The following is a 13,611-nucleotide window of genomic DNA, read 5'->3' as shown; positions in this document are numbered from 1 at the left end:
GAAGCGCGGCTGGGTGTGGAACCAGTTCTTCGTGGTGGAGGAGTACACGGGCACCGAGCCCCTGTACGTGGGCAAGGTAAAGTGGGCCCCCGCACGCGCCGCCCCGCGCCCCGGACCCCGGAGACACCCACTGGGAGGCGCGAGCGACCCCAGTTCCCCTAACCCCCTAAGTCCCCGTCCCCGGTGCCTGCGCCCAGCCGTGCCCCGCCTGGGGCAGACCGCAGGGCCCTGCGCTCAGCTTGCCTCCCCGGCCCCAAGCCCTCCTCAGGCCCCTCTCCCCGGGGCGTCCCAGGGAGCGCTGGTAGGTAAACCCGGGCCGGCCGTCTTGGAGCCGGATGCATCTAGAATGTAGAAACAAGTTTGCACAACTGCTGGTGTTACGCACATACTCTTTCCACTCTGCTTAAAATTCTTCAGTAGCTTCCCAGGCACTTCCCATGCCATGTGGTCAAGGCCACATTTCTTCTGGTTGCCTACAGAGATTTGGCGCTCCTGGCAGCCGCACCGGCCACACTCTTCTGAGTTTGGGCCCCAGGGCTCTCCAGAGGGTTCTTACAATGCACCGCCCAGTCCTGCCACCGACCCTTTGCCTGGGTTATTTCCTCCCTCTCAACTGATCCGTTCAGCGCCTTCTGCTGATTACTTTAGACCGAAACTCAGGTCTCCACTCAAATGCCACATCCCCAGAGAAGCCATCCTGACCACGCCAGGCTCGTTCAGATCCCCTGTAGGCGGCCATCCCTCCCTGCCATGTGCCCTCCCGGGTCCCCATATCTTTCCTTCATAACACTTAATTCTGCATGTGTGTGTTTGATTTTGCAATTAATGGAGATATTTCCTATTAGACCCTGTTTGTTTTGCTCACTGTTAAATCCAGCACCTAGCACAGACATTGCTCACAAACTGTGCATTGAATGAATGAACGAATGTGACTTTCTCGAACTCTCTGAGTAAAATGTTGGTTAATGTGGCTAAAGATCTGTGCCTTAGGAGTGTATGAGGATGGAAGGAAGGACTTTTGTCCAGCCACTCCAATTCCTAGCCCCTCGTGGGTGTGAGGCTGGAGAGACAGAGGCTAGTAAGATCCAGCGTCTGCCATTTGGAGGCTCCCTAGAGTAGCAGAGATGCTCTGTTACATGAAATGCTTTATGGGGTAGCACTTTGCACTGAACAGACAGACATTCAATACATGGTATCTGTTGTCTGGCTTCATGGAAGAGAAAACACCTGAGCTGGGTTTTGATGTATGAGTAGAAGTTCGTCGGGCTGATGAGGAGGAGGGCATAGCCTATGCAGAGACTTGGAGGCCTGAAGGAGCCTGGCTCGTTCAGAGACTTGTCAGCACTTGAGATATTGAAGCAGAAGGTGCTTACAGGGTACAGTTCTCTGTCAGCCTTCCAGGAAGTTTTGGTCAGCAGATATGGGGAAGAGACCAACTCTGGAGTTTCCTGTGTGCTTAATGAGTCTGAGAATCGGGAGGCTGACCAAGCTGCTCATTTCAGAGGCTCAGGGATCAAGGGGGGGAGGAAAGCCTTGATGTAAATCTCTGGGTTTGTCTTGCAGGAAACCTAGATTTTCTCTGGTCTAGACACAGTAATCCCTGGTCCTTGGCTACTTTCCCCTCTACACATGGCTTCAAGGGCACCTAGCAAACTAGTGGCAGGACTCCTGACTCCCAGCCAGGGCCATGATGGTGGGGCTGGCAGAACGGAGTAAGGCAGTGGGGAGGAAGGAACCAGTACCGGCTTGGCTCTAGCCAATGATGAGGTTAACTAAGAATGCAGGCTTGGGGGCCAGACGCACCTGAGTGTCAGGCATGGCTCTGCCACCCCCTGAACCATGTCACCTCACCTCTCTGCATCTGTCTCTTCATCTGTAAAATGGGGGCTGCAAGAGCCCACTTCCTAGGGTTGTTGAAAGGATGAAGGAAGAAAACAGCATGCATGTTCTTTGTTGTCTCCTCCTTATTCTCCTCTGAAACACTTAATCCTTAAACCACAAGGTAGAAACTGCCGTGCCCTTTTGTAGGCAAGATAACCGGGGTTCAGAGAGGGTAAAGCCACAGAGCAGGCAAGCGGCCTGGCCAGGATTTGAACCTGTGTGTGTTGGAGGCCTGTCCCAACCTGATTCTCCAAACCTCTCCCAGACATCCAGGCCTGGGAGATGGACTTGGGTCCAGGAAAACCCCAGAGAGTCGGGGAAGGGCTCTGACACATCGGCCTGAACGTCAGCTTGATGATCTCAGGTACCTGGGCTCTGATGTCTGCCCAGCAGCTGGGGCTCAGAGCTGCCCCTCAACCCCTAGCCACCCAGGTCCTGGAAGGATGAGAGAAACCAGCCACTGATTCAGCACTTTCCGCTGCATCCTGCTAGCCGTTAGCATCTCACAGGCACCCCCTCTCTCCAGGAACCCCACCCCAATCTCCTATAGCCTTAGCAAGTTCCTTCATTGTAAGACTGGGAAACTGAGGCCAAAGGCAGAGAACATCGTGCCAAGGTCACCTAGCAACGTGGTGACAGAACCAACCCAAGGGACCAGATTTCCAAACATCAGCTGCGGCCCAGGACAACGTAACTGCCCTTGGCCATGAGCCAAGCATTGTGCCCCGCCCAGGGGTCTTTCGACTCCTTGAGGCAACCTCTCCTAACATCCCCACTGCTGTCACCACTACGTTATCCTCCCCTCCATCATCTTCACCCAGAGCCCTCCTCTCTTATTGCCAGAACCCATCTCTGTACAGGGAGGAGAGAGGAGAAATTTCCATCTCTCTGCAAACCTCTGCCCAGAGCATACTCTCTTCGGAAAAGCAGTTGATACAGTGTGTAGTTCAAGGGGGCCACCTGGAGCTAGGCAGCCGGGCTCACGTCCCTCTCTGATCTTGGGCATTACTGAACCTCAGGTTCCTTATCTGTTGAGGGAGGCTCTTCCTAACACCTCCTTAAAGGGTGATGACTTGTCATCCTGGGGGAACTGAAAAATGGGATTTATGAAGCCATTAATGACTTCCTCCTAATTAATGGGTTGCAGTGAGGGTTCACTGAGTTAGCGCGTGTGCAGAACCTGGAATCGCCGGTGTCTGGCACCTGGCGTGGCCTCGGTATTAGCTTTTATTATCACAGGTCTCGCCTGGTCTTTCGCCACCTTGAGCCTCCCAGCTACACGGATGCTACAAACCCCTACCCCAAACCCCGAAAGCCTCTTGGCAACCTACTGTCCTGGTTTCTCACCATGGGGGGGGGCAGGGAGCAGGTGGTCTCCGAGCCCACCCCTCACTCAGTATTTAACAAGAATATGAGGAACGTGGGCTTGGACTTTTAAGAACCACCTGTCCCCTTTCCAGCCGAGCCCCACCTTTGTGCAGGCAGTTGTATGTGCACACACGCGCGCACACACACACACACACACACACTCATACCACGCTCTCTGGCTCTTTGGGGAGAAAGGACTTCTCCACGGTTTCAGTGCATTCACTGCTTCCCGGTCCCGCCCCAGGGAGCCGCTAGGAGCATCCGTCCGTCCTTGTCGAATTCCAAAGGTAGCTTAGCAACAGCACCATCCGCCGAGTGAACCCCGGGCGCCCAACGGTAACCTATTTTACAAACGCCTTCTTCATCACTCAGCGCCAGACTCCCGTCGGCGCCCGCAGGAACCGCTGGGCCCGCAGCGGCCTCTGCCGAGGCCCCACACCCGCTGTCCCTCCGCTGTCCCGAGCCCTCGGCAGCCCCGCCCACCTCGTCCCCTAACCCTCCCGCAGCACCCACCCTCAAACCAACCTCCCAGATTTCCATACTATCTGGGTACTTTGACTAATCCCTTTTCCGAACTGTAATTTCCCCGGAGGCTTCTGTCAGCTAGATGTGGATTTTGTAGGATTTTTAATTTTTTTTTTAAAAAGATAAAATTATGGGGTCAGCACTTATGACCAACTCCTGTGGGCGGTGAGATCTATTTTAGATATACAGCAGGATTAAAGTGGGGAGGAGAACAGATTTAATTAAGTTGCTAATATTTAAAGAAAATTGATGAACTCCTAGTTTACGAGAAGCACAGGCGTGAATAGACCCCTCATTCTGGGGGAGGCTTTTTATTTGATTTGCTTTCCGTTTAAATCCTGGACTCGTTTTATTTGCGTAGTTGCGCTGTCCGTTTAATTGTCTTTAATAAGGAAAACGTACCTCTGCTCGCATTTAATTTTGATTTAATTAGGAGGAAGTAATTAATGGCCCCATAAATCCCATTTTTCAGTTCCCCCCGGGATGAGAAGTCATCACTCTTGTGTTTTTCACATTGTTTATGACCATGGGCTTGGGCTTGAGGGGGGGGGCTCTCCTCTGGGGCTGTCCCCGCTTGGTGCCCTGGAAAGAACCCAGGATTCGGAGTCAGGTCTCAGGGTTGCCTCTCACTAGCTGTGTGACCTTAGGTAGAATATAGATCCTCTCTGAGCCTCAGCTTGCCAATCTGTGCCATAGGGAGAGAAAAACCTCTGATTCACAAGAGCATGATGAGACACCGGTGAGGTCACGGTAAAGGGTCTAGACATGTGTCCAGAGGCTTTTCTCCCTCGTCTAGCTCGTGGAGACGTGGGACCCTCCAGAAGGAGGCCCAGTGGCAGGTGTATGTTTTGTGTTCATTTATTAAACACCTTCGGTGCCAGGCCGTGTGCTGGGTGCTGGGTAGATGGAAACAAACAGCCCCATGCCTGGTCCTCACACTCACACGAGCATATACGCTTACACACACACACACACACACACACACACACACACACACACACACTCCATTCTCTCACTTTTCCTGTATTTCCTCTGTAGGCCCAGTCAGGACACCTATGTGTGCCAGGCATAGGGAGTTCAGCAGACAGGAAGCAAAGTTAGTCCACACCCCTGAGGCCCAGGACAGCTGGGGAGACAGATGTGCAACACTGAGCTTTTCGGGGGAGTGTGGAGCAGAGGGAGGTGTGCGTGGGGCAGGACAAAGTAGGTGGCGTGGGGGACACCTGAGAGGGCCTCCTTGAAGGAGAAAACAAGCTAAGTTTAAAAGACAAGAAGGTAGGGGCGCCTGTGTGGCTCAGTCGGTTGAGCGTCCAAATTTGGCTAAGGTCATGATCTCAGGGTTCGAGAGTTCAAGCCCTGCACTGGGCTCGCTGTTGTCAGCACAGATCCTGCTTCAGATCCTCTGGCCCCCTCTCTCTTTGTCCCTCCCCCAGGTGCGCACGTGTGTGTGTGTGTGTGTGCACACGCGCGATCTCCCTCTCTCAAAAATAAACATTGAAGAAAAGACAATTGTGCTAGAAGGTACTAGACGATTCCCTTGTCTCTCCATTGGGGCAGGAGTTCAGCCTGTGGTCTTGTGTCAGGAGGTGGGGATGAAGTGGGTGACTCTTCCTCCCTCCTCCCTCCCACCATGGTGGGAAAAGCAGACAGAACGACTTTGCATCGAATGCCTACCATGTGCCAGGAGCTTCCACACATTATCTCGTGACTCTCTGGAGTGCATGGGTGTAGCATCATGTCCTTTACAGATGAGAAAGCTGAGGCTAGGAGAAGGGTGGCTTCTGGTTCAGGGCCACACAGCAGGGCAGTGGAGACGCCATGCCGGCGGCCAGCTGGTCCTGAAGCCAAAGCCCATCATCTCTCCCGATGTGTGATGTGCAGTCCTCTTCCGCATGACGAGAGAGGCTCGGGTAGAAGAGGTCTGTGACTGTGGCCGGCACAAGGCAAAAGGCATCCAGGCCCCTCCCCCAGCCAGACAGATTCACAGAGGCAAATGGAGACAAATCGAGCTTTGGAGTCAAACAGGTGTAGGCCCAGCTCAGTCTCCTCCCCTGGGAGATGGGGTTTTGTTGATGTGCACTCCATCGTGAAATTAGATTTCGACAGAGGCCCACAGCACATCTGGCACATAGTAGGTGCTCTGTAAATGCGAGCACTGTCCTCCGGCCCCCACTCACAACCGAGAGTCCTGAGAAATGTCCTTCTGGGATAGAGACACGGGCAAACATGCTGACTCCGGAGCCAGGACCCAGACCGGCCCAAACCTGCAGCTCTGAGCGCTTAGTTCTTGCCCATGTCGCTCAGCCCCGTCTGAGTCTGCAGTCCCCAGAGAGTAGCCACTGGGCCACTACATGGGCGCCAGGTCGTTCTTGTCGGAAGAACATCAGCGACATCACCCCTGGGTTCCACTCCCTCCTCCCCACCCCTCACTCGTGAGTGATTCCTGCCCGGGATCTGAGTTCACATGTAAGCAAGGTCTGGAGGGACAAGACAGAGACCCAGGGGACAGAAAGGGAAGGCAGCAATCATCTACAGAGGGTTACAGTCATTACGAACGTGCTCTCATTTAATCCTCACTGCACCTGAGCCAGAAGGGCTTGATCTCAGGAGGGCAAACAGACTCAGAGAGGAAAAATTAACAAGCCCATGATCCCAACATTAGTGAGCGATGGGATCAGGAGGTTGATTTCCCGAACCTAGCTGTGGGATGCAGCGGATGGCTTCCCCTCTCTGTGCTTCCGTGTTCTCGTCGGAGAAATGGGAAGAATAATGTTTCATAGGACAAAGCTGAGAACTATTGAGATTACAGTTGTTAAGTATGTCCGCACATGGTATGTGTTCCACCACGCGGCTCAGAAATGTCTGCTGATCCGATCAGCAGACGACAGGTCTGATTGGAAGGTGCGTGGAGGCATTCGCGCAGGCATGAATTTGCCCTCTCCTGGCCCCGACTCCCCCGGGCAAAGGTGGAGGCAAAGCATAAACAGCAAACACGAGAGACGGGTCTCCTCATCTCTAGCACTGCCGATGATTCAGGGCTGACGTCCTGAGATAATTTTATTGGGGGCATTAAACTGAGTTATGAGGTTTTTACAATCCAGCCACTTATGAGAAATCTATTAACAGTAACTGGACAGGAAGAAGGCTTCTCAGTGGAGCCCAGAACGGGCATTAATTGGGGCAATCTATAACAGGACGGGGACCCGGAAAGGTTCCACCAGACGCCTCCATTTACTCCCCGCAATTTCTGCTGAGAATCAGCAGACTCGCCAAAAAGAGAGAGATGCCCATTAATCGGCTAATGAAATATGAAAATGTTTATGGGCCATTCAATCTTCCAAATGGCACTTCTATAATCCACCTTTCAGACACAGAGTTCCACCAGCAGAATTTATACCCGGGCTCCTCCTGTGTGGCGCGGGGTGGGCTTTCGTCCCCCCTCGTGACGACTTCATTGGCACCTGTTATCCTGCTGAGTGGGCTGGGGTATATGGCATCCTGGCCTGAAAGGGGCCTTACGGGTTCTGTCATTCACACTGCATCTCTGCAGAAGCTTAGAGCGGAGCAGGGACCCACCCAAGGTCACCAGCTTCGTTGGATGCTTTTCCCCCGTGCTTAGAGCTGCCTCAGAAATGTGGGCATTGGAGGATCAGGACCCACAAGTTTCTGTTTGGGAGAACAGCCTTGCTCCGGGCCCCTCACCTGCGAAATCTCAGTTCAGGGAAAACAGCCTGGGATTTGGAGCCTCCCAGTGCCTGGATTAAATCCCAGTTATATATAGCCAACATTTAGGAAATAATATAATAATAACGATAGCTACCATTTATTGGACACTTATTATGTCTCTGGCGGGGCTGATTTTCAGCCAGTACACACCGGTAGAGTTGAGCCGGTCATTAAGATAGTGAAAAAGCTTCCCACCTGCGGTAAATAGTCTCTCTCCTCTCCCTTGGCCCCATTTCCCTCAGCATCTTGGACCTCTCCCTAATCCGGTAGCCAAAGGGCCAAAGGGCCCTGCTGTGATACCATTCTGTGGCAATGCCCCCGCCATGCTGGCTGGTAAATATGGTGTGTCTATGGTCCCAGGCAAGTGCTAAAACTTTCTGTGGACTTTAAACTCAGCCCCCGCCCCCCAGAGCCTCCAGGAGGGAGGGGCTAGTAGGATCCACGTGTTACAGAGGAGGTGACTGGGGAGGCCCAGAGAGGTGCAGTGACTTGTGTGAGGACACACAGGGAGATGATGCCGGAGCCAAGGCCACGCTCCACTGCCTCTTCCTCCCCGCGGGCTGCTCCCAGAAGGCTTGAGGATGGAGTGAGAAAGCCCAAGCTGGAGGCCACGCCAGTCCCTCGAGCCATCTGACCTGGAGCAGATCATCCCACTTCTCTAGTCCTAAGTAGGAAAATGAAAAAGAAAGCCAGCTGTAGAATAAGGATAGCAAACCTACTCTAGCAGGGGTTTTTTTAAATTATTTTTAAATTTATTTTTGACAAAGAGAGAGACAGAACATGAGCAGGGGTGGGGGCAGAGAGAGAGACGGAAACACAGAATCCAAAGCAGGGTGCAGGCTCTGAGCCCAACGCGAGGCTCGAACTTTCGAATCGTGAGATCCTGACCTGAGCTGAAGTCGGCCTCTTAACCGACTGAGCCACCCAGGCACCCAGGTTTTTTGTTCGTTTGTTAGTTTGTTTTCTATGGAGCACGTGAATTGCTTGGCACAGCTCCTGGCACCTAGGAGGTGGCCCTTCAATGTGCATTCCCTTTCCTCCTCCCTCCCTTTGCTCCCTGCCCCACCACATGCCACGCTCAGAGTCTGGGGGTTGGTTGTGTAACTCAGGATGAGGTCAGAGACAGCCGTTTGGAAGCTTGTTAGAAAGGCAAACGCCGAGGCCTCACCCCAGACCCCTGACCTTCCCCCTTCCCACCCCCGCTGCCTCCCCAGATCCACTCGGACTCGGACGAGGGTGACGGGGCCATCAAGTACACCATCTCAGGCGAGGGCGCTGGGACCATCTTCCTGATTGATGAGCTGACGGGAGACATCCACGCCATGGAGCGCCTGGACCGTGAGCAGAAAACGTTCTACACGCTGCGGGCCCAGGCTCGGGATCGCGCCACCAACCGCCTGCTGGAGCCCGAGTCGGAGTTCATCATCAAGGTCCAAGACATCAACGACAGCGAGCCCCGCTTCCTGCACGGCCCCTACATCGGCAGCGTGGCCGAGCTCTCACCCACAGGTGGGCGGCGGGCTCCGGGGGCGCGGCGCTGAGCCAGGGCGTGGGGGAAGGGGCGCTGTGGGCTGCTGAGCGGGAGCCTGCTGCGGGGACTGGCTGATACCCTACAGGGGCAGGAACTGCCGCCTCAGGCAGACAAGGGGGTACGGGCCTGACACACACCCACAGGCAGTCACACACACAGGCCCGGCCCCACTTACAACCACACACGACCTCCCCCCCAACACAGCCACATACAACTGCACTCAGGAGACAGCCCCTGGGGAGCTTCGGTACAGACACAGCCACCTGCATAGATAGATACAGGCAAAAGGCACAGACAGGCGTTACCCTCCTGGGGCCAGGCTCCCCCAGAGTGTAGCCACAGCAGGCCATGAGCATGGCAACAGGGCAGGAGCGCAGGCACAGGCCAGTGTACACACACACACACACACACACACACACACACACACACACACCCCTTCATTCCCTGCCCGCAGGAAACTCCAGCACACAGAGCCCCAGCCACCTGGGAACACAGGTTCCAGAGGCAGCTGAGCCCCAGACGCAGGTCCAGTGGCCCGTGCCCAGTCCAGCTGCCGACATGCAGGGGCACTGGGAAGGCACAGCAGTACGTGTCAAACAAAGAGCCCTCACACCAGAACACCCACGGGCAAGAAGACCGCAGGCAGGGCGGCACTCAGAAGCGCATCTTCACATAATGGGACGCTGAAGCGAAAGGCTGGGTGACTGTGCCTGCTCCCGTGGTGGGGCCCACTTTGCCCAGGGCTCATGGGCAAGGGGTGCAGCCCTCTACTGCCCCGCTGGCTTAGCCCAAGCACCTGCACGCCTGGCTGGGCAGGGAGCAGTGGTCCTCCATCTTGGACCCCTCATCCCATCTCTGATGCCCTGCGGTCACCGGCTCCAAGCTGTCCCTCTCTGGGCCTTCCAGTTCTACCGCTGCATGTTAGAGGCAGGGGGTATCTGAGCTCTGGAGAGAGGATGCAGTCAGCCCCCCACTTCCCCAGATTGGGCGAAATCTGGCAGATTGTGAGTGAAGAGCCGGCAGCCAGCAATGGAAGAGGAGGAAGTAGATGAGAGATAATGGTGGGCACAAAGAGGCAGTGGGAGAACAGGGGAAGTGAGGGCAGGAACGTGGGTGCAAGCTGGTGCACACGCGTGCACACATACACACACAGGTCCAGACGTGTGCCTCGTGTGCATATGCACTGACACATGCGTGTGCAGATGTGCACCTATGTGGCCAGTCAAATGGCACTTTAAGGCCTGTGCCTGCATACGGCATGCTATGTGTCTATTTGAGTGTATTCACTGGTTCACTTAACAAGGTGTACAACAACCTACTATGTGCTAGGCACTGGGGACATGGCATTGAAGAGGCAGACAAGTCTCCCAGCCATGGAGACTACTTCCTGGCTGGGGAAGACAGGCAGTAAACAAGTAAACACGTGCATCATTGGTCTGGGAAGGCTTGTCTAAGGAGACGACTTTGAAGCAGAGACCTGAAGGGGGTGACGGATGGGCCCTGGGGGAAGAGCATTCCCGGCAGAGGGAACTGTAGCTGCAAAGGCCCGGAGGAGAAGTGAGTGGAGAGGCGGTCAGATTGTGCAGCCCTGTGGACCAAAGTCAGGGCTTCGCCTTTTATGCTGAGCAAGCCGGGAAGTCAGTGAAGAGACTTGTTCAGAAGAGGGAGATGATCTGACTTAGTTTTAACAGGATCCTGAGTTGTTCTGTGAAATTAGATGGTGGTGGGGCTGGAAGTGGGGCAGGGGCAGAAGCACATTGCCCATGAGAAGGATCTTGCAATTACCTGGGCAGGACATGATGGTGGCTTGGAAAGAAGTGGGGCTAGTAGGGGTATTGAGAAGAGGTTGGCTTTGAGGTATATTTCAAAAGTAGAACTGAAAGCATTTGCTAATGGATGGGACTTGGGCTGTGAGAGAAAGACAATTCAGGGCTGACTACGGAGATTCTGACCTGGGCAATTAATTCAATGGGATTTCCACTTCCTGAGATGGGGGAAGAGCAGATCTGGGAGATGGAGGAAAATCAGGAGTTTGGTTCCAGTCGTGCGGAGTTGGAAGTACTGATTAGATAGCCAAGGAGAGATCTTTCGAAAGGCACTTCACTATACAGGCTCAGGGAGAGATAAACCAGAAGTTGTCAGTAACAAAGACCCATGGGTTTTTGGACCCCAGTGGTTACTTAGAAATCAAGTTTTAAAATGGGGGAGGGGCGCCTGGGTGGCTCAGTAGGATGAGCATCCGGCTTCAGCTCAGGTCATGATCTCGCGATTTGTAGGTTGGAGCCCCGCATCAGGCTCTGTGCTGACAGCTAGCTCAGAGCCTGGAGCCTGCTTCAGAGTCTGTGTCTTCCTTTCTCTCTGATCCTTCCCTGCTCTCTCTCTCTCTCTCTCTCTCTCTCTCTCAAAGATACAGAAAAAACACTAAAAAACATTTTTTTAAATGGGAGAAACTGAGGCTCAGAGGGGCAGTGATGTGTCCACGGTAACACAGCAAGTCAGGGGCGGCTCAAGCCTCTGACTTTCTTGGTCCAGCAGCCCCTACTTTCTGACTCAAACTCTGACCCTGCCTCTCTTCATCCCAAACAGACCTGCACATCTCCACGTGGAAAAAACCAGAAAGGTGGTAAGAGATGAGGCTGGAGAAGGAAGCGAGAACCAAACCCGAAGGACTTGAGGAAAGCGCCAAACTTGGGAAAGACTTAGGCAAGGGAGTGATGAGCATTTAGAAAGCTCCCTCTATTGCAGCTCGGAGAACCGGTGGGGACAGGGGACTCAGAAGGAGGTATCCACCAGGCACTCATTGGTCACTTCACTCCCATTTCAATTCTGAGAGTTGGCAGGACTGATGGTAGCATTCCCATTGAACAGCTGGGAACATCGAGGCTCAGAGAGGAGAAAATGTGCCTACTGTCACATAACAAGTCAGTGACTGAGCAAGTCAGGGCTTGGGTCCTAGACTGTTGGCGTGGCAAGGGTCTTTGTGTCAGACTTGGGGGAACTAAGGCCAAGAGAAGGGCAAGGCCACACAAGGTCACTCAGATTGTGGGAGGCAGAGCCATCCCCCCTTGCCCCCGCCCAGCTTCATGAGTATCAGCCTAAGGAGCCCTTTCCCTGCCTCACCTCCCTCTCCCAGCCTACTGACGCTGACATTCCACTCAGGGAAAACTCAGGCATTGGGACAAACCAAGGAACCCAGGAGGGGATGGGAGGAAGCAGAAATTAAATTAGTTTATTTCATTTGATCAACTTTTTGAAGGGAAAGCAAATCTGACGCTGGGGTACGCGTCGAGACTCCAGGCAGCTTTAAAATCAGTCACAATTACTGAGCCTCCTGATCTGGGCTGAGGAGGGCGGGGCAGACAAGCGGCACCAGGGTCTGGGTGGCTTTGGAGATCAGAGGGAGCAGGGACGCAGCTCTGGACATGAAAGGCAGCAGCGCTCGCAAATTAAACCAGTCACAGCTTGAAAAGGAAGGGAAGTGCGCCAGGGGCCTCCAGTGAGCCACGCTTCTGAGGAGGGGCACGCCAGCCAAGCTGAGCCTGATGCCGAGAAGCAGGTCCTGCGGCTGACAGTCAGGAGGCCTGGCTCCCTCCATGACCTTGGGCAAGTCCCTGCCTCTCTCTGAGCACAAAGTTTTCTTCTAAGCCCTGAAGGGGCTCATTCATGCAACAGATATTTATTGAGTGCCTATTCTGTGCCAGGCACTGTTCCAGGCACTGGAGATTCTTAGGAAACCTACATACGTATAGAGCAGGGAGAGAAACAGAAAAGTAATAAACAAGCCAATATATTATCAGCTGTGTGGTATAAATGCTGTGAAGCCAGGGAAAATATGCATTATATTGGGGGAGTACTGTTTTAGATAGAGGAATCAGGGAGGGCCTTTCTTTGTAAAAGAGAACATTTGAAGAAACCAAGGAGCTATGTGAAGCAGTGGCTTAATACTTTGTTGTGTATCCACATCACAGTGTGTTGTTAAAATACAGACCGATGCCCCTGTTCCCCTAGGGTTTCTGATTCAGTAGGTCTGGGCTATTAGTAATGTTCTCATTTTTAATAAACTCCAAGGTGATGCTGTTACTGCTGGCTCAGGGACCACACTTGGAGAATCACTAAGCTGGAAGAAGAATGTCCAGGCAGAGAGAATAGCAAGTGCAAAGGTCCTGAGGCATAGTGTGTTTGTCATGTTTGAGGAATAGCAAGAGGTCAGCATGGTGAAGAGAGGAGTAGGTAAGGAGGGGAGAGTGTCCAATGAGATCAGAAGAGGTACAGGAAGCCGGATTAGGTGGACGTTGTAGCCACTGAAAGGATTTTGGTTGTGCTCTTAGTGATGTGAAAGACATGATCTAATTTACAGTTTTAAAAGCCAACTTGTTGTCCACCCATGCTGAGAATAGACTTTTGGGGACACACTTGGAAGTAGGGAGATCAGTGCGGAGGCAGCTGCAGGCATGCAGGCGAGAGGTGAGGCTGACTCGGACCAGTGTAGGGGCTAAGAAGGTATGGGATTCTGGATGTATGTTGAAGGTAGAGTCAATGGGATTTGTGATGGATTGGATATTGGGGGGTGAAAGAGAGAC

General features: G+C 53.5%; 1 protein-coding gene across 1 annotated transcript in view; it reads left to right on the top strand.

The window, feature by feature from the left end:
* CDH22 (cadherin 22) overlaps positions 1-13,611 on the top strand; it is a 124,377-nt gene that overhangs the window by 56,576 nt on the left and 54,190 nt on the right. The window contains exons 8-9 of the mRNA XM_029917960.1: positions 5-76; positions 8,715-9,009. Coding sequence (XP_029773820.1) covers positions 5-76; positions 8,715-9,009 — 367 coding nt within the window. The remainder of the gene's footprint in view (positions 1-4; positions 77-8,714; positions 9,010-13,611) is intronic.

Source organism: Suricata suricatta, chromosome 12, assembly GCF_006229205.1.
Source record: "Suricata suricatta isolate VVHF042 chromosome 12, meerkat_22Aug2017_6uvM2_HiC, whole genome shotgun sequence".
NCBI classification, from domain to species: Eukaryota; Metazoa; Chordata; class Mammalia; order Carnivora; family Herpestidae; genus Suricata; species Suricata suricatta.
This window is presented reverse-complemented; position numbering and strand designations above follow the sequence as displayed.